Source organism: Diceros bicornis, chromosome 18 (assembly GCF_020826845.1).
Source record: "Diceros bicornis minor isolate mBicDic1 chromosome 18, mDicBic1.mat.cur, whole genome shotgun sequence".
NCBI classification, from domain to species: domain Eukaryota; kingdom Metazoa; phylum Chordata; class Mammalia; order Perissodactyla; family Rhinocerotidae; genus Diceros; species Diceros bicornis.
In genome coordinates, this window is record NC_080757.1 from 56,209,262 (window position 1) to 56,228,832 (window position 19,571).

At 54.4% G+C, this 19,571-nt stretch overlaps 1 protein-coding gene across 7 annotated transcripts in view; it reads left to right on the forward strand.

Moving 5' to 3' along the window:
* Positions 1-19,571, forward strand: part of UNK (unk zinc finger) — a 34,294-nt gene that overhangs the window by 14,256 nt on the left and 467 nt on the right. For 3 of the 7 annotated variants that reach the window (XM_058561646.1, XM_058561649.1, XM_058561650.1), the window contains 14 exons: positions 4,762-4,971; positions 6,007-6,183; positions 6,332-6,462; positions 7,496-7,631; positions 8,212-8,329; positions 9,344-9,428; positions 10,956-11,098; positions 11,805-12,005; positions 12,617-12,682; positions 13,660-13,834; positions 14,795-14,896; positions 15,048-15,236; positions 17,565-17,746; positions 18,370-18,627. In XM_058561646.1, the coding sequence (XP_058417629.1) occupies positions 4,762-4,971; positions 6,007-6,183; positions 6,332-6,462; positions 7,496-7,631; positions 8,212-8,329; positions 9,344-9,428; positions 10,956-11,098; positions 11,805-12,005; positions 12,617-12,682; positions 13,660-13,834; positions 14,795-14,896; positions 15,048-15,236; positions 17,565-17,746; positions 18,370-18,627 (2,173 nt within the window). The remainder of the gene's footprint in view (positions 1-4,761; positions 4,972-6,006; positions 6,184-6,331; positions 6,463-7,495; positions 7,632-8,211; positions 8,330-9,343; positions 9,429-10,955; positions 11,099-11,804; positions 12,006-12,616; positions 12,683-13,659; positions 13,835-14,794; positions 14,897-15,047; positions 15,237-17,564; positions 17,747-18,369; positions 18,628-19,571) is intronic. The other 4 variants (XM_058561647.1, XM_058561648.1, XM_058561651.1 and 1 more) reach the window with 4 other exon arrangements.

The window sequence follows — 19,571 nt, forward strand, 5'->3', positions numbered from 1 at the left end:
GAGCTAACATCCGTGCTAATCCTCCTCTTTTTGCTGAGGAAGACCAGCTCTGAGCTAACATCTGTTGCCAATCCTCCTCCTTTTTTTTCCCCCAAAGCCCTAGTAGATAGTTGTATGTCATAGTTGTACATCCTTCCAGCTGCTGTATGTGGGACACGGCCTCAGCATGGCCGGAGAAGCGGTGCATTGGTGCACCCCCGGGATCCGAACCTGGGCAGCCAGTATCAGAGCGTGTGCACTTAACAGCTAAGGCACGGGGCCGGCCCAGAAAGATAGCTTTGATTTCAAGTCAGCCCCCAGTGTGCAAACGTGAAGGTGCTGCTCCTTAGTCAAAGCAAAGCTCTGACCAGTCACAATTCCCTCCAGGCCTTGTCGATCCCTTCTGCTGGTTGAAGGTGCGCATTGTCTGACAACTGTTACTTACTCAGGGCCTGAGTGGTTTCTTTTTTTGTGTGTGTGTGAGGAAGATCAGCCCTGAGCTAACATCCATGCCAATCCTCCTCTTTTTGCTGAGGAAGGCTGGCCCTGAGCTAACATCTGTCCCTATCTTCCTCCACTTTATATGGGATGCCGCCCCAGCATGGCCGGACAAGCGGTGCGTCGGTGTGCGCCTGGGATCCAAACCCCAGCCGCCAGCAGCGGAGCGCATGCACTTAACTGCTACGCCACTGGGTCTGGCCCCCTGAGTGGTTTCTTGACTCATCCTGGCCACAGTAGGTCACTCAGGCCTTGAAATTCCAAACTAGTTTATGTTCTTTGGCTTTTATCCTTGAGTTCGGGTATTTCTGGGAGATTGAAGCATAAAGAATTTTAGTCCTGTGGCCCTGTGACCTCCCCAGATCTTGGAGGGAAGGAGTGGGTGGTTGGTGAATCTTCCCTCCTTGGTTAGATCCCAGCACTTCTTGAGGTTTCCTGAAAGCTAGTTGAATTGAGGAGTGAGTCTTAGCCTATTTAGTTCCTTAGATCTTATGCTTTCAAACCTTTAAAATGGAAAGATGGATTGGAGCTTAATGGAGACAGTTGTGCACTTCCACTGAAAATTTATGTTTCATTTCAATCCATGAAAATGGAAAAGAGTGATTTCTAAGTGGTTTTCTCCTTGCCTGCTGGGCACTGCATTGCTGGTTAGCACGAGGTTGGAGGGGGAGAGAGAGAATGGGAAATTCTGCCCAAACATTTTGGTTCCTAGGTAGTAGATGGTCCAGTTCCATTAATGATTTAAGCAAAAGGTTAGAAATTTCTCTCATCTGATTATAGTTCATTGAAAGTGGGCTCTCTGCCTGCCTAGATTCGGTCATTCGGCCCCTTCTCTCATGAGGGGTTTTCTGCAGGACAGTCTGCCCTGTCTGCTGAGTTATAGGTTTCCTGCAAGTGCTTTTCATAAGGGAATAGGATTAGGCTTCCAGCTCTCAGTGCTCTGCCTGCTGGGGACATCGTGAAACTGTTGGTATTGCTTTGTGGACTTTGCTCTTTCTGTGACTTTTCATTTCTTGTTGTATTCATTTAGCAAACTTTGTCACTGTGCTGGGTTCTTACATGCTTGTTATCAAGGACTTTATAATTTAGTAATAGAGAAAAATGTGCACATTATTAATATTCATTGCAGGGTAAGAGCTATAAGAAATATCCACAGAAAGTGCTGTAAAGACTTAGAGATGATAACATTTAGCTGGGGACAAGGGCAGGAGGGGGAAGATAGGTAGAGGTCAAGGAAGGCTTCATGGAGGTGGTGGCATCAGAAGATTCATTACCACTGAATTCAGTTTTGAAAGATTTTTGCAGTAAGGAAGGGGATATGAGCAAAGGCAGGGAAGTTAAAGATCTGTTTGCAAGACACTAAGGACTCTAGTTTCACCGGCTGGATTGGAGAGGAATCAAGGGAAATGAGGCTGGAAAAGGGCTAGATGTGTAGGGCTTGGAATGCTGGGCCAGAGGGTTGGTGTTTTTCAGTGGCTGCCGGGGGAAGCCAAAGGCTTTTAAGAAAGTGAGAGTTAAATTTGGGCTCTCTGAAGAATAATGAGCATTGTGTAGTGTAAACTGGACAGAGGAGGGGCCAGCAGCAAGGAGACCGGTTTATTAAAAGATACCAAGTCCCTGACCCATGGCGGTGGGTATGGAAATGAAGAGGCTTAAAATGTGGTCGTTTGTTGCCTCTGTGTCTGTGCTCCTCTGTGGCACCCCTGCCAGCTGGAGCCCCTGTGGAGCCCTGGCATCTGATGTGGCACCGTGGCCATGGCTTCCCCAAAGAAGCAGGCTCGCCAAGACCTCTCTTCCTCCAAGAGGACAGATTGTGGCCGAAGTCAGGGTGACCACATCTTAGACCGCAGTCTTGCCCTGACTGCCTCCCTGGGTTTTCACTGAGGCACTGATACCAAGCAGACAGACACCACTCGTAGGGTTGTCAGATTTAGCAAATAAAAATACAGGGGGCCAATGAGATTGGAATTTCAGATCATGGATAATTTTTTACTATAAGTATGTCCCATGAAATATTTGGTTTACCTGAAATTCTAGTTTAACTGAGTGTCCTTTACTTAGCCTGACAGTCCAAACCACTCCTCACTCTTCTCTACTTCTGGCCCTGGACTCAGCTTCCTCCGCTCCCACCTCCCACCTGTTTCCTCCTAGTAGGTTAGTCTCCTAGTAGGTCCAGAGTCAGGTAGAGTATGTGCTGCCCAGAAGGGCTCAGCGTAGTAGTTTGGGGGATGAGTGTCCCAACTCAGTGCCAGGGTTTGGTACCTGTGTACAGCAGGAGGTGCAGCTCTCCTCTGTGTAACCAGACAGAGAGGGAGACAGGATGAAAGACCTTGTGTTTCAATGCCAAAGGGGACAGGAGAGCATCAGGCCCTAGGGAGCCTTTAAGGTTTCTGCCCAGTGTCTCAGAATGTACCTAGGGCCCGAAGATGGTATCCCTGAAATTTGGCTCCTGCCGTGCCTGACCTCATCCTCCTTCCAGTTCCTCTCCTACCCCACTCACATCCCACAAAGGTGCTTGGAGGTCTTGGGCCCAGACATACTCTGTTTCTGTGCTCATACAGTTCCATTTGCCTAAAACACCCTTTCTGCATTCTTCACCTACTAGCCCTTCACCCACTTCCCTTCCACTTTCCTCTGTCCCAGTCTGGGTCAAGGATCCTTAGTCTGGGTTCCCAAAGAACCCTGAGAAAACCTCCCTCATAACCTTTTCCACAGTTGATTGAGTCCATGTGTTACTAGTGTGTCTCTCCCATGAAAATGAGGGCTTCCTACGGACAAGGACCTGCTGCATCAGTGATCCTAGGGCCTACCACCATGCCTGCACCTAGTAGGTACTCAATAAATACATGCTGAATAAACAGCAGGACTCTTTGGAAGCCTCACTACCCCTTAAACCCCTATTTGTGTTCCTCAGGGAGCACCCAGCTCCAGCTTCTCTGCCACCCAGTACACACACCTGGATACTTCTCCACACTTCAAGGCTGGGAGGATTCTTCAGCACTTTTCATTAGCATTAAAGAAAACCTTTCTGGAAAGTCTCAGCCCTGGACCTACCTGTCCCCACACCTTCCATATGCCCAGACTAATAAGACCCTGAGTATCCTGGCATGAGCCAATGGCATGGGCTGGACCCTCTTGCCTTTGTCCCATGCCCTCCAGCTCCAGGTGCTGTTGCAAGCCTGGACAGTTGGCTTCAGGTCAGGTTGTTTCCTCCATACAACCTTCCATGCCTTCTAGAACCATCATTCTCCTTGCTGGCATCAAGTGCCCTTATCAAGCCATTTGCTACCTGCATTGTTATGGCTTGAGGGAATGAGTAAAGAGAACTTCGCTGCCTCTCTGTCCCCCCTGGGGCGGGAGGCCAAATCTAAGACACCCTCTACCTGACACATAGGGTGAAGAAAAATACGGATGGTATGTTCTGTAAGGGGGTAAATGGGTCTGGGGCCCTTCACTGCGTGGTCCTTGGGAGAGGAGCTTTGGGGGTGTCTTGGCAATTACATGCAGAGCAAAAGAGACATGAAGGTTGGGAGGAGGCCAAAAGGACAGCCAGAGCCCGCAATTCCCCTAGGTTAGGGCGTAAATTGCCCCAGCTGCTGTAGGTACTCATTTGTGAGACTACTGGGGGTAGGCAAGGCTGAGAGGAAGAGTCTCTTCAGATGCTTCTGATAGGAGCTCTTTCCTAAACACTTAACCTGGATGATGCTAGGAAGTGTCTCTGGGAGGAGGTAGGCAGACAGGACAGTAATGATCTGAGTCAGTAGTTCAGAGGGATTCCTTATGACCTGGGCTTTCAGCTCTAGCAGCAGCCTCCGTGGTCCTCAGCCTGGAGCCACAGCCCTGCTCCTGGGCCAGGTGAGGCCTCCAGGAATTGGTGGGCAGATCTGGGCAGCAGAGAACCCCACAGCAAGTTTGAGCAAGGCTCCTCCTGCTCTTGTTTGCAGCCCTTTGCCTGTGATCAGTGGTTTGGCCTGGAAGACCTCAGGGAGAGCTCAGAGAACCAAGCCACTGATCAAGCCCTCCAGTGGTTACCGTGGCAGACAGTTGACTGCTGAGGGCCCTTGTGGTCTATAGTTCCTGTCCTTCGGTTTGGCTTGGGACCTGGGTATTGGGAAAGATCTGGTTGCTGAGGTCCAGCTTTAGCTCTGGGCCTCTTCTGGTGTCCCAGTGGAACTAGCACCCCAAACAGGGCCCTTGGGGGACTTAGTGGCTAACTTCCTCCTAGGAAGCAAGCGACCTAACTCTCTGCTCCTGGCCCACCCTACTTGGGGGCTCTCCCTGTAGGTATCTGAAGGAATTCCGCACGGAGCAGTGCCCACTCTTTGTGCAACACAAATGCACTCAGCATCGGCCCTACACCTGCTTCCACTGGCACTTCGTGAACCAGCGACGCCGCCGGTCCATCCGCCGTCGGGACGGCACCTTCAACTATAGCCCTGACGTCTACTGCACCAAGTACGACGAGGCCACAGGCCTCTGCCCGGAGGGCGACGAGTGAGTGCCCCCCAGCCTGCCCTCAGAGGCCATGTCTCCTGGGTCAGATGCCCTCAGAATAGGCCAGGCAGAGTCTGAGAAGCCAGCCAGAGGCTGCGTTTGGGGGACTCCTGCAGCCTGGTACATCTTCCTCTGGCCTGAACTTGGGCTCAGATGCTGCCATCCTCTGGGGGAGACCCCTTCTTCTTTCCCCACTTTTGGGAAATCCTACACAGCCCTTTCTTCTGCTAAGCCTAAGGGCCACATCTGAACCCTGAATCACTGGCTCCCTGAGCCTTCTGTCATGATCCCCTGCAGGTCACAAGGACCCTCTCCCCAGGCTGCCACCGCCCACTGTATCCCAGGCATTTTCCGCCGAGGCTGGCTGTTGAGCGATACAGAGACTCTCCAGTTCCCCGTTTGTTGGCCCTATCTTACCACATAGCTCTGTGAAGAGACAGGGCACAACACAAGTGGCAAACCTGGGACGTCACTGAGAGGGGACATTCATTGACCCTGCTTATCATTTGTTTCAACCTTGCGGAGGTGGTGATGGGAGGCACTGTAGGGTTTCTGTGGGTACAGAACTGTCCCTGCACCAGCACTTCTCTCCCCCAGAGATCAAAGGCTTGCTGACCCCGCCCGCCACCCAGCCTCAGGAAGCGCTCGGGACACACGGGGTGCGCCCATGTTTGAGCAGCTGTTTGCTTCTCAAGGACCTTGATCTGGGCAGCATTTGTCTCCCAGGAGTGCCCCTCTCTGGAGCTTCTCTTCAGGACAGCCCAGGGCCCTGGCTGAGCAGCCATTGAGAGAACCTGCTGAGACTGAAGTGGGAATACCAGGCCCTCTTGGGCCCCCTTCAGACTACAGCACCCGACTGGCAGTGGGAGGGTGGTTCTGTTACTGCAGCAGGGCCCATCACTGCTTAACTCCTTGACCCTCCATCAGTACAGCCTCTGGGTCATGGGGAGAGCCTTCGACAGGTAGGGGAGGGGTGAGGGCTGGTAGCTCAGGCTGCAGGGGGCAAAGGTGAGTGACCCCCCACTGCCATTTCAGGTGCCCATTCCTGCACAGGACCACAGGGGACACTGAGCGCAGGTACCACCTGCGCTACTACAAAACTGGAATCTGCATCCACGAGACAGACTCAAAAGGCAACTGCACCAAAAACGGCCTGCACTGTGCTTTTGCCCATGGGCCCCATGACCTCCGTTCCCCTGTCTACGACATCAGGTGGGCTGGAGGCTGCACTGGGCTGATGGCTGTGGGCCGGGGTCGGGGCCTGGCTGCTGCCACAGTGAGTACCACAGGTGGGGTACAGGGCTGGCGCACTGGTTCCTTGCCTCTCATGCCCCCTCCCCGCCCTCTCCTCTCCTCCTAGGGAGCTCCAGGCCATGGAAGCCTTGCAGAACGGCCAGACCACAGTAGAGGGCAGCATAGAGGGCCAGTCGGCTGGGGCCGCAAGCCATGCCATGATAGAAAAAATCCTCAGTGAGGAGCCGCGGTGGCAAGGTAAAGGTGGTCACACAAATGGCCATGCCCCTCCTGCCACGTCTGTCCTCTCCCCTCTCCTGCCTGTAGCTGCCCTAAGGACTTGGCTCAGCACCACCTACTGCCTTTTCCAACCCAAGCCACCATTTCGCCTCAGCTGGGAAGTGCTTGCCCCCACTTCCCACCTTACATCCAGCCAACCACAGCTCCGTCATTCGGGGGCACTTCTGGGGGAGTTTCCCCAGATGCACCTTGCCCTGCTTCCATCACCCCCAAGGACTCCCCAGATTTGTTGGGGGGCTTTTACACATACATACTTGTGCATGTACATAAGTACACTTACGTTTGTTCTTGACCCCCCTGAGGGTGCCCTTTCTACCCTGTGAGCTGTGAGTATCTCCAGGGAGGAACGGTGTCCTCATCTCTCTCTTGGGTCTCAGTCTAGCTTTTTTTTTTTTTTTTTTTTTAAGATTTTTTTTTTTTTTTTCCCCCCAAAGCCCCAGTAGATAGTTGCATGTCATAGCTGCACATCCTTCTAGTTGCTGCATGTGGGACATGGCCTCAGCATGGCCGGAGAAGCGGTACGTCGGTGCGCGCCCGGGATCCGAACCCGGGCCGAAAGCAGCAGAGCACGCGCACTTAACCACCAAGCCACGGGGCCGGCCCTCAGTCTAGCTTTTTTTTTTTTTTTTTTTTTGTGAGGAAGATCAGCCCTGAGCTAACATCCATGCCAATCCTCCTCTTTTTTTTTTGCTGAGGAAGACTGGCCCTGTGCTAACATCCACGCCCATCTTCCTCCACTTTATGTGGGACGCTGCCACAGCATGGCCTGACAAGCGGTGCATCGGTGTGCGCCCGGGATCCGAACCTTGGGCTGCCAGCAGCGGAGTGCACACACTTAACCGCTATGCCGCAGTCTAGCTTTGACCCATGAGGAGATGGCTCTGCTTGTACTCTCATGGGAGCCTCAGCTCTTGGACTACCTCTCGGTGGCTTCTCCTTTCCCCTTCCCTGGTCCCACCCACCTGACCCCTGCCTCTGGCCTCCTGTGCAGAGACTGCTTATGTGCTGGGGAACTATAAGACGGAGCCGTGCAAGAAGCCTCCACGGCTGTGCCGCCAGGGTTATGCCTGTCCCTACTACCACAACAGCAAGGACCGGCGGCGGAGCCCCCGGAAACACAAATACAGGTCCTTTGGCCCCAGCAGCCCCGCTGTGGGAGAGAGGGGTGTCAGGGAAGGGATCACAGCGGAGGCTGCTTCCACTGTGTTTTCAAGGAGGCAGGGACGCCAGCCCTGGGGATTACAGGATCTCAGGGCCCAGGTACAAGGGATAACTGAACGATGGGGAGCCTGCCTAGATCCTCCTCTGGCATGTAGTGAGGATCTTGGGTCAGATGATCTTTGAGGCCCTCCTCCCTCCCCATTCTGATCCTGAGGGGCATCTGCTAAGGCCAAGCCATGGTGTAGAAGGTGTGGTTGTGGCTATAACCTGGCTCTCCTTGGGCTGCAGAGTACTTGGTGGGAGGACCTGGCTGAAAGGAATAAAACAGTGTCCTTGGTGATGCAGCCAGGTTGGGCCAGAGGAGCAGAGCCTGGCTTCTGCCCAAGTAAGGCCCTCCCTCTGCAAGTGATCTTTTCTGTATTCTGAGCCTGGCCCTGTGGGGCGGGGAGACCAGAGAGGGACCCTGAACAGACATTCAGTGGGCATTCCCCAGATCCTAATCTCTCCCTCTCTTGCATCCGTCTGACCCTACTCTCATTGGGCCAGGTCATCTCCATGTCCGAATGTAAAACATGGGGATGAGTGGGGAGACCCCGGCAAGTGTGAGAATGGAGACGCCTGCCAGTACTGCCACACCCGCACGGAGCAGCAGTTCCACCCAGAGGTGGGCCTTGGAGCAGGGGCTAGGGCTGGGGCCTTTTGAGGGTGTGGGTGGCTTAACTTATCCTCTTTGGGAAGCAAGGAGAAAGGAAGGGAGGGTCTGAGCAGATGTTTGCAGAGTCTACTCTGACACCATCCTGCAAGAAAGATTCATAGCCACATGCTCCCCCTCAGGCAGTGCCTAAAAGAGCTCCACACCCTAATTAAGCAACTTTCCTTGTTCTGAGCATGTCCTCACCAAGCAGCCCTCTACTCCCAATTTTGTTTCCTCCAGGCCTCCTGACAGGGAGGGCATAAACTGGGCATGGTGAGCTGGCCATTGTGGGCTTTTTATCACTCATGGTGCTTACAATCCAGTAACATCAGGATTTAAAAAATAAGAAAGCCCCTTACAGTTGTTCTGTTCCAGATCAGAGCCTAGGTACTAGCCACCTCCATTGATGCAGTTCCCCAGCCTACTGTCCCTGGGGTGTGGCCCTGAGCCATATTAGTATGCTGAGGTCTTATGTAGGGTACATAGAGGCACATACTGTCCCTGCTCCTCGTTCCGTGGAGGCCAGGACACTCTAAGATGGACACATGGATAGAGACTACCTTATGTGGGCTGCAGACAACAGGGCGGAAAGTTAGACCCAGCATAGATCCCAGTCCAGGGTGCCCCGGGGAGGGCGGGTGCTGCCTGTGATCTTGGCTCCCTTAATACCCAGAGGCATATTTGGAGGTCACAGCCCTGCCCAAGACCCTGAGTGGAGAGCAGCATGGAGAAGATTCCTTTTGAGGGCTGGGTCATGGCTGGTCGACCTGTGACCCCAGAAGGGAGGGCATCCTCAGCACAGGGGTGCAGTGTCTGCTCCAAGAGTCTGAGTAAGAGGTTGGTAGGACAAGAGATTTAGGGAAGTGGCGTGGGATGGGGAGGAGAAAGAAGAGATTACTAAACTAACCTGTTGATGCTGAAGGCACTCATGCCTACCTGTCCGTCTCTGCCCAAGCCTGACCTGCCTCTGCTCTGCTCCTCCAGATCTATAAATCTACCAAGTGCAACGACATGCAGCAGTCGGGCAGCTGTCCCCGAGGACCTTTCTGCGCCTTCGCCCACGTAGAACGTATGCTATTCCCATTGCCCTAGGGCAGTACCCTCTCCACTCTCCCTTTCCCTCCCCTCACTCTCTGCTCAGGCTCAGTCAGGGGAATGGCTCCTCGTCTGTCAGCCAGCAGCAGGCCCTGTTCCCACTGGAAGTTCCATTTCTCCCTGCCTCTCTGGAACTGGCCTCAAAGCTCTGGAACTGCCTAGGTCATGAGACAGAGAGCAGGGACTGTGGCACTGGTCAGGCACTCACAGTCCCAGGCAGGGTGAGGCACCCTCCCAGAGACAACTAAGCAGATCTCAGCAGCCACCCTGTGCCACACCCATGGCAGACATCACTAATTGAACACAGCACTCTGCCCTGCTGAGCCCAGCGGAGAGCAGAGCTGTCCGATCAAAATATAACCTGCCTTGTGTCATTTTAGACTTTTCTAGTAACTACGTTAAAAAGAGGCAAAAGAAACAGATTAAATTAATTTTAACAATATATTTTTATTTAACCCAATATAAAATGATATCATTTCAAAAATAAATAATATAGGGGCCAGCCCCGTGGCATAGCAGTTAAGTTCTTACGCTCTGCTTCGGTGGCCCGGGGTTCACAGGTTCAGATTCCGCGTGTGCACTGATGTAGTGCTTGTCAAGCCATGCTGTGGCAGCGCCCCATATAAAGTAGAGGAAGATGGGCATGGATGTTAGCCCAGGGCCAGTCTTCCTTAGCAAAAAAGAGGAGGATTGGCATCGGATGTTAGCTCAGGGCTAATCGTCTTCACACACACACACACACAAAATAATAATCAATATAAAAAATCTTCAAGATGTTATACTTTTTCTTTTCAAACTAAGTCTTCGAAATCTGGTGCATATTTGAACAGCTGCAGCACATTTCAGTTCAGACCAGCCATGTTCCGAGTGCCCACTAGTGGCTGCCGTGTCAGATAGCACAGCTCTCGATCTCAACATTGCCCTCCAGACCACCACTGCCAATCTCAGGGGTGGAGCTCAAGTTAAAACCTGTGTCCACCCCAAGCCACTGCTCTGATTGTCCTTAACCTCTTTCCAGGCTCGGACCTTATCTCTGGGGTTAGAGTGAAAAATAAACTGAGGGCCTTGGGAGGGCGAAGCATTTTCTTGGCACAGAGGTGTTCCCTAGCCATGGGACCACCAAATGAGGCAGCCCAGAAAAGTGATGAATGGCTTAGGCTTTGGAATCACACAGATTGGGGTTCAAATCCCAGCTCTTCTGCTTCCTAGCTCTGTCACCTTGGAACATTTACCTTACCTCTCTGAGCCTCAGTTTCCTTATCTGTAAAATGGAGATCATGACATTACTTACATCTTCCAGTCATTGTGAAGATTCACAATTAATGCAAAGCGCCTGGTACACAGTAAGTGCGCAGTACATGATATTAATAGAAACACGGTAGGAGCCTCCCCTTTATGTACAAGGGCATGCATGGTCTCCTTTGAAAGAGACCCAGGTGCATTTTTGGAGGGACAGACCTGGCTCTGGAGCCTGCTGACACCCTGCCCTTGTCTCTTGCAGAGCCACCCCTCGGTGACGACCTGCAGCCTTCCTCAGCTGTGTCCAGCCCTACTCAGCCAGGTCCCGTCTTGTATATGCCCTCTGCTGCCGGAGACTCGGTGCCTGTGAGCCCGTCCAGTCCGCATGCCCCTGACCTCAGCGCCGTACGTGCCTGTCCAGGGGGTGGGTGGGCACCTTGCCTACCCAGGAGCCAACACCTACCTCTCATGCCCCCTACACCCTCTCAGTCTGTGCCTCGGGAGGAGGCCCTGGTATTTGGCCTTGGGCCAAGGGGTTCTGCCCTTTGTGCCCCAGGGTTCTTCTCTCTGTCAAAAGCTTGTGGGGGGCCGGCCCGGTGGCGCAAGCAGTTAAGTGCACGTGCTCCACTGCGCCGGCCCGGGGTTTGCCGGTTCAGATCCCGGGTGCGCACCGACGCTCTGCTTGGCAAGCCATGCTGTGGCGGCGTCCCGTATAAAGTGGAGGAAGATGGGCACAGATGTTAGCCCAGGGCCAGTCTTCCTGAGCAAAAAAAAGAGGAGGATTGGCAGATGTTAGCACATGGCTGATCTCCTCACCCAAAAAAAAAAAAAAGCTTGTGGTGGGTGAGGGGTGGTGTCCCCAGAGCCTCTGTTGGTCAGCCTGGGTAGAGCTGGTAGAAGGAACAAAGCCTTCTGTCACCCCCATGTACACATATACACATTCAGTTCCCTCATGGAATTCTGGGTCCTTGGGTGATCGTTGCTGCCCATTGGCAGATGAAAATGGGACTGAGCCCTTTGCTGAGGAATCTCCCTCTGAGGAGGGGACAGAGGATGGACCATGCCCCAGCCTGCGTTTTGCCCACCAGCCCACTCCCTTCCTTCTCTGCAGCTCCTTTGTAGAAACAGCAGCCTAGGCAGCCCATCTAACCTCTGTGGCTCTCCCCCGGGCTCCATCAGGAAGCCCCCGAACCTGGAAGGCATTGTCTTCCCTGGGGAGTCTGGCCTTGCCCCTGGCAGCTATAAGAAGGCTCCTGGCTTCGAGAGAGAAGACCAGGTGGGAGCCGAGTACCTGAAAAATTTCAAATGCCAGGTAAGGGATGAGAGGGGCAGCCCAGTGAGGTTAGCCTTCTCCTGCTTGGGGCAAGAGAAGCCCTGGAGGGCTGTCCCAGCCTGGCTAGGGGGAGCATGACTGGGAGCTGGAAAGTCCTTGTCCTCAGTCTCTTCAAGACTGAGCAGAGTGAGTCAGGCCACCCCATTGTACAGATGAAGGCAGGAAGTCAGGAAGGCTAGAGAGACGGAGCACCTCACCCAGTGTCAGAGCCAGTTAATAGAGGAGCAGGGATTCCTGCCTCAGTCTTCTGACCCCACAGCTGGTCTTCTCCCTGCCGTATGCTGCCTTGATGGAGTGGCAGGGCCTTGGGGAGCAGGACAGCGGGGTCCCTAATTGGGCTTGTCTGAGGCTTGGAGTCATCAAGGAGGAGAGGAGCAGCTCCCTTGGTTCCTAGGGGAAGGAAAGGAGTAGGTGTGGGGAGGGGAATGGGGTGCATGTGTGTGAAGGGAGATTGCATGACAGGTGTCTGATGCCTCCCTGCCCCCTGCCTCCTCAGCGAGCCATGGCAGGTTGATGCTTAGGAGGACTTCTGGACTCAGGGGCCCTCCCTAGCACTACATTCATCTTCTGCTCCTTGATTTTTCTCTCAGGCCAAGTTAAAACCCCACTCACTAGAGCCCAGGAGTCAAGAGCAACCTCTGCTACAGCCCAAACAGGTATAGAGCTCTCAGCCCACTTCCCCCACTTCTGGCTGTGGACAGGACAAGCCCAGAACCCCAAGAGGCTTCAGGGAGTGGGAGGCCCTGCTTTCCCCACAAGCTGAGGGCAGGACTAAGATGGGGCCCCAGCCCCAAATTCAGAGACAGTGAGGGTGAGGTCCTAGAGCACCTCCTCCTGGACTCACTCATCTGTCAGTCCAAAAAAAAAAAAAAAAACTTAGGGGCCAGCCCAACGGCGTACGTAGTGGTTAAGTTCTTGCACTCTGCTTCAGCGGCCTGGGGTCCGCAGGTTCGAATCCCAGGCACAGACATATGCATCACTCATCAAGCCATGCTGTGGTGGCATCCCACATACAAAATAGAGGAAGATGGGCACAGATGTTAGCTCAGGGCCAATCTTCCTCACCAAAAAACATAAAAAATAAAAGAAAAAGAAAAAAGAAAAAAAATACTTATTGGGGCTGGCCCGGTGGCGCAAGCGGTTAAGTGCGCATGCTCCGCTGCGGCGGCCCGGGGTTCGCAGGTTTGGATCCTGGGTGAGCACCGACGCACCGCTTGGCAAGCCATGCTGTGGCGGTGTCCCATATAAAGTGGAGGAAAATGGGCATGAATGTTGGCCAGTCTTCCTCAGCAAAAAGAGGAGGATTGGCAGATGTTAGCTCAGGGCCGATCTTCCTCACACACACAAAACAGTACTTATTGAGCATCAACGCTATGCCAGGCACCAGACTCACTTCTCCCTTCCCGTACTGCAGGACGTTAGGGGTGAGTGGGCCCTGCAGCCTGCAAGCCACACCTCTCTAACTCCAGCCTCTCAACAAGCTGTCGAGTGGGCGGAGCCCCATCTCGGCATGGGGGTAACTGAGAGCTGGGATGCACCATTTCCTTCTGCCCCACCCAGCCCCTGTCCCCAGCACCGGCCATGGGCTCTGTGGGCAGGCATCTCAATGCCTCTCCTCACTCTCTCGTTACAGGACGTGCTGGGCATCCTCCCCGTGGGCAGTCCCCTGACCTCAAGCATCTCTTCTAGTATCACCTCCAGCCTGGCAGCTACTCCTCCTAGCCCCGCTGGCACCAGCAGTGTCCCTGGCATGAATGCAAATGCTCTGCCCTTCTACCCCACCAGTGACACGGTAGAGTCAGTCATAGGTAATTAGGCCATTCCTGTTGCTAAGTCCAGGACTGGGTCTGGAGTCAAATACTAGGTCTCTGGAGTGAGACTCAAACCAGCATACTGGTCACTTTAGATATCTGTCTTGGGAGAGTCAGAGGGTGGGCACTCTGGGCCCTTTGAGCTAAAGGGAAAATGAGCCTAAGGTGTAGGGCCAAGACTAGTCCTTATAGCAAATTAAGCCTCCAGTTTGCTCTTTTGTGCAAATTAGAGATGCCTCTTCCCCTGGGCAAGTGCAGTCTCATTCCATGACATATGTCATTCAGCCCCCACTTATTCTCTCCCTGGGTATATTTGTGCTGTGAACAACCCACACAACTGTACTCAAAGTTGCTGGTCATTAGAAGCCACTGCTCTTCTCTTTTAGCAGTCGTTTATGGGTGCCACTTTGTGCCAGGTCCTATTGCAGGCACTGGGGGTGACAGAGATGAAGACATGCTGTTCCTGCTCTCAAGGAGGGACACTGTTCTCACCCTCCCAGACCAGTTCAGCAGAGGGCAGGGGACATTTGTTGAGCACCTACTACGCACTAGCTCCTGAGAGCCTAGAGACCCGCCTGCCCTTAGTGAGCTTAGGGGTGAGACATATGAGCTGTAACATTAGGAGACAAGACCCCTTTTAGAGGCAGGGACCCTGGATTGAGACTTTATTCTGCCTGAGGGTATCAAAGAAGGCTTCAGAAAGGAGAGCCATTTGAGTTGCACTTGGCTAAGTAGACAGCATGGGGGTGGAGGGTCAGTGTTGGCAGAGGAGCAGCCCAAGCACAGGCAGAGGCTTGAGAGAGCACAGGTCCAGTGGGACTGAGTGTGAAGGTGAGGCGGGGGCAGGAGGTGAGGCAGTAAAGGGCAGGTGGGTCCAGGAAGCAAGGCCTGGGACCTCGGGGTTGTGTGGCCCCTCAGGAGGCTGGGAGGCTCACACCCCGATCACTCTGTCCCTAGAGTCTGCCCTAGATGACCTGGACCTGAACGAATTTGGGGTAGCCGCCCTAGAGAAGACTTTCGATAACAGCACAGTGCCCCACCCAGGCAGCATCACAATCGGTACTGGGTGGTAGGCGGGCAGGGTGGCATGGGAGGGCTCCTAGGGGTCCAGCCTGGCCCAGGGTGGGCAGACGAGCAGTCCCCTGCTCCAGGTGGCCTCACATGGCTTGCTCTGCCCTCACTCGCTTGCCCTACTGGGCCTCTCTTGCAGGCGGCAGTTTGCTGCAGAGCTCTGCACCTGTGAACATCCCTGGCTCCTTGGGCAGCTCTGCCTCCTTCCACTCAGCATCCCCATCCCCTCCTGTCAGCCTCTCCTCACATTTCCTGCAACAGCCCCAGGGCCACCTGAGCCAGTCAGAAAACACGTTTTTGGGGACCTCAGCATCACATGGATCTTTGGGTAAGAGGGGTTGTGGCTCTCTGAGACCTGGGGCAGGAATCTGGGCTTTTGGAAAGTACCTTTGGCTACTTTGTCCATGGTTAGAGGCAGTGCAGAGCGGAAGTTAGAGCAGGGGCTGTGGGCTTGGAGGTGAGTCAGGTCTCTGTTCCACAATTCCTTTAGCTGTGTGAACCTAGACAAGTGACTTAGTCTCTCTGCTTTAGTTTCCTGTGCTGTAAAATGGGTATAATGGCAACATCCACCTTGTAAGGTGGCTGTGAGGCTTGAAGAAAATAACATAAGTGCTAGGCGCAGGGCTAGTGCACAGTGAGAAGCAGTGACCTCGGAGTCGCCAGGGCCTCAGTCTGTTCTTCAGGCCAGTGTGGTGGTTCTGCCCAGTCACCCAGAGCTCGCAGAGGCAGGCTCACAATAGCCAGGTTCACTGGAGGCCAAGGGAGAAGTCTGAACATGCTCGCCCCAGGCTCAGGGTGGTCTTCCTGGCAGGCAGAGGCACCAGGGAGGCCCAGCTCTAGCCCCAGCAGCTCTCTGCTAAACAGTATTAGAACGGTGTGGACTGGGCGTTCTGGAGGGCCCGTCAAAACGCGGTGGTTAGAAGTGTGGCGTGGAGACCTGTAGTCTCTGCCACTATGGGTGGGGTACTCTCCCCCTCCTGTGTGGGGGCTGGTGTGAATATCCACTGAGGTAACAGACAGAAAACACTTAGCACAGGGCGCAAGCCGCAGCCTCTCAATAGCAGCAGCTGCTGCTCTTACTCCCCCTCCCCCTGCAGCTAGTCAAGGAGATCAGAAATACCTTCCCCCGAGGGTGCTGGGCATCCTGGTCACGCTGAGCCTGGGCCTCCAACCCGCCCTTTGACCTTCTGACCAGATTTGGGACCTTCCCTAATCTCACTCCAGAGATCAGGGCAGCACATTGATTTCTTAGCACTTTTCTAGTTTTGAAAGTAGCTGTTGTCTTTTTATGTTCACGCCATTAGCTTCAGATGCTTAGTGTTAGATTTGTCTGACTTGCCCGATATTCTGGAGGCATCTTGCTGTAGCCCTACTTACTGGCCACACATGCATTCCTTCCCCATGTAGTTGCTGAGCACAGTTTCATAGATACAGTGTGAGCTCAGCAGTTCCTGCTGGCATGGAGCTGTGGTCTAGCAGGGGAGGCAGAGGTGCACAGACCTTAGGTCATACTTAGAGACTGTCTCTGTTGTGTGGAGTCAAAGGCTGGATGCTCTGATTCAGAATAATAGAGGGGACCTAACCTGGATGTGGTCAATAGGGCCCTCTCTGAGAAGTGGCTCCTCTCCAAGAGAGGAAATACCCCCTCAGTGTGGAGGAGAGGTGCTCGGCTAGAGCTTGCTGCTGGGACCGTGTTGTGTTGGTGCGGTGATCCTGAGTTCCCGCCTCTGGGACTGGGCAGATAGGCTCATAGACAGCACACACCGAGAATCCCCACACAGGACAACATCTGTCATATTGTGGGTGCACTCATGTTGCTTGGAGGACAGACTGTCTTAAATCGATTTGGTTCTGGAACATCCTGGCTGGATTAGTGGGAAAGAGAGCAAGAGAGAAGTCATTAGAATGATGTGTGAGCAGAATGAGGCCAGAGGTAGATATGGGTTCCCCTCTGGAAGATAGGGGCTGCCCCGGCGACCACAGAGCAGGGGCACATAGTGTTAGTAAGCAAGTGTTGAATGAGTGAGCAAGTCGGGGATTGGAGGAACGAGCAGGCAGTTTTGCTTACTGGAAAGAGTAGGCCTTTGGAGTCAGATGCCCTGACTGTGCACAGGCTCCACCACTTACTGTTGGTGTGATTCTTGGCAGCATGTTTAATCTCAGTTTCCTCGTCATAAAGCAAGGGGCATGGACTCAGGGCTCCCTGAGCTCTTCTTGCTCCAGCTCTGCCATCATCTGAGGCTCTGGCCTGTGTCTTTTCTCTTGAATCTCCTCCTGTGCCTCACATCAGGGTGCAAGAAGGCTCCCCTCCCTCTAGCCCAGAAGTGAAGTCACGAGCACAAATTGCCACCTTCACAGACTGCTCTCCCTGCAGTACTTCCCAAGCCCCCTGAAGCACCTTGTGAGGCAGGTCATGGGAACCCTATTTACAGACGAGGATGCTGAGACTAAGGAGTTAAGTGGCAGCTGATAAGTAGCAGGTGCCACTACAGTAGGTCTGACTCAACCATGGCACCTACACGTGCCTGTGAAATTCCCCTGCCTGACATGACTCCATCCTCACACAGCCAGCACCTGGAAGCCTCCAGGGAGGGCTGGTCAGGGCCAGGGCCTGAAGCCCTCCAGAGCTCTGATGTTCCTCCCCTTCCTGGGGCAGGTCTGAACGGGATGAACAGCAGCATCTGGGAGCATTTTGCCTCTGGAAGCTTCTCCCCAGGCACTTCCCCTGCCTTCCTGTCAGGGCCAGGGGCTGCCGAGCTGGCCCGGCTTCGGCAAGAGCTGGACGAAGCCAACAGCACCATCAAGCAGTGGGAGGAGTCCTGGAAGCAGGCTAAGCAGGTACGGGGCCCTACACCTGCCTGTCTTCCCCAGCGCCTGCTAGTGTCCAGCCCGAGCCCATCTTACACAGATGGGTGCGGGGTGGGGGAAGGCAGGGGTCCTAGAGAACAGAGCAGAAACTCAGTTTTGTTCATTCTCTCTCCCTGTGGAAAGATTTGTCTTGCCAGTCAGGACCCTGGGTGGCTGGTGTCCCAGGCCTGAAACTCCCTCTGTGAGCTGCTTATTTGGTCTGGCCCCACAGCACCGCTGCTCTCCCCAAAAGCCCTGACTTTCCAGGGCTCCAAGTCCAGGGTTCTAGGTTCTGAGATGAGCCTCTGTCCAGCCACAGCCTGGCTGCCCCTGGAGGTGCTGGCCAGCATGGTGAGCTCTGCCTGCTGCTCCCCTGCTGTGCTGGGCCCAGCCCCCTTCCCTGCCCACACAGGGTCTCCTGCAGGTCCTGAAACCTCTTCTCTGCAGGTAGCGTCAGCCTCCTCCCTTGTACCCCCCACCCCCTGACAGCTGACCCAGCTCCCCCACAGGCCCCGCAGCCAAGTGGCCCACACAGGCTCCCAGAGATGTGCTCTCGGGACGGGGGGCAGGGGCAGGGGGCCATCGTGACAAGGTGCTGCGTATTGGGCCCACAGGCTTGTGATGCCTGGAAGAAGGAGGCAGAGGAGGCTGGTGAGCGGGCCAGCGCAGCAGGTGCCGAGTGCGAACTGGCCCGGGAACAGCGGGATGCGCTGGAGGTGCAGGTGAAAAAGCTACAGGAGGAGCTGGAGCGGCTGCACTCGGGCTCTGACCCACAGGCCCTGCCCACCTTCTCTGACCTGGAGGCCCTCTCGCTCTCCACTCTCTACTCTCTCCAGAAGCAGCTGCGGGCCCACCTGGAACAAGTGGACAAGGTCAGCCCAGGAGGTTAGGGGAGCACTGGGTGGGGGTGTACAGTGGCCTCAGCTAGTGCTGGGACTCTGATGGGTGCACGCTGCTCCAGGGATGGCCACCCTCTTGAGAGCCTCTGCGCAGCAGCTGGGCCAACATAAAATGCTGGGCTGATGGAGGAGAGCTAGGAAGAGGGTGTCACTCATTGGGGAGGTGAGAAAGCTGGAGGTGGAGGGGCATCAGTGCCCACCCCAGCATTTTTGAGGGGAGTTGCTGACCTGAGCTGCATTAGTATGCCTGGGCCCTAAGCTGCATCCTGATGGCTTCTCCTCCTGTGAGTTCTGCACATACCAGCAGACATTCCAGATGGTTAGGTCCCCAGGGCTACTCTGTCTGCCTTCCTAGGTGCCCTTCTGGGTCCCCAGGGGAGCATGGCACAGTGGAAAGAGCATTCTTTCCTTCCTTGGGCATTTGGCAGCCAGGCCCCACATGCAGCCATGTAACCTCAGGCACATCACTGCCCTCTCTAGGCCTCATTGTTCTTTTTTTTTTTGAGGAAGATCAGCCCTGAGCTAACATCCATGCTAACCCTCCTCTTTTTGCTGAGGAAGACCAGCTCTGAGCTAACATCTATTGGCAATCCTCCTCCTTTTTTTTTTTCCCCCAAAGCCCCAGTTAGATAGTTGTATGTCACAGTTGCACATCCTTCTAGTTGCTGTATGTGGGACACGGCCTCAGCATGGCCGGAGAAGCGGTGCGTTGGTGTGCGCCCGGGATCCGAACCCGGGCCGCCAGTAGCGGAGCACGCGCACTTAACCACTAAGCCACGGGGCCGGCCCTCACTGTTCTTGTTTGGGGACCTGGGGTCACTGTAAGATCAAACGAGACAAGAAGCAGAAGCCTTTGTGTGAGGAAAAGCCCGTCAGGATGGGAGCTACAGAGCAACCTGACCCTCCCCTCTACCCTG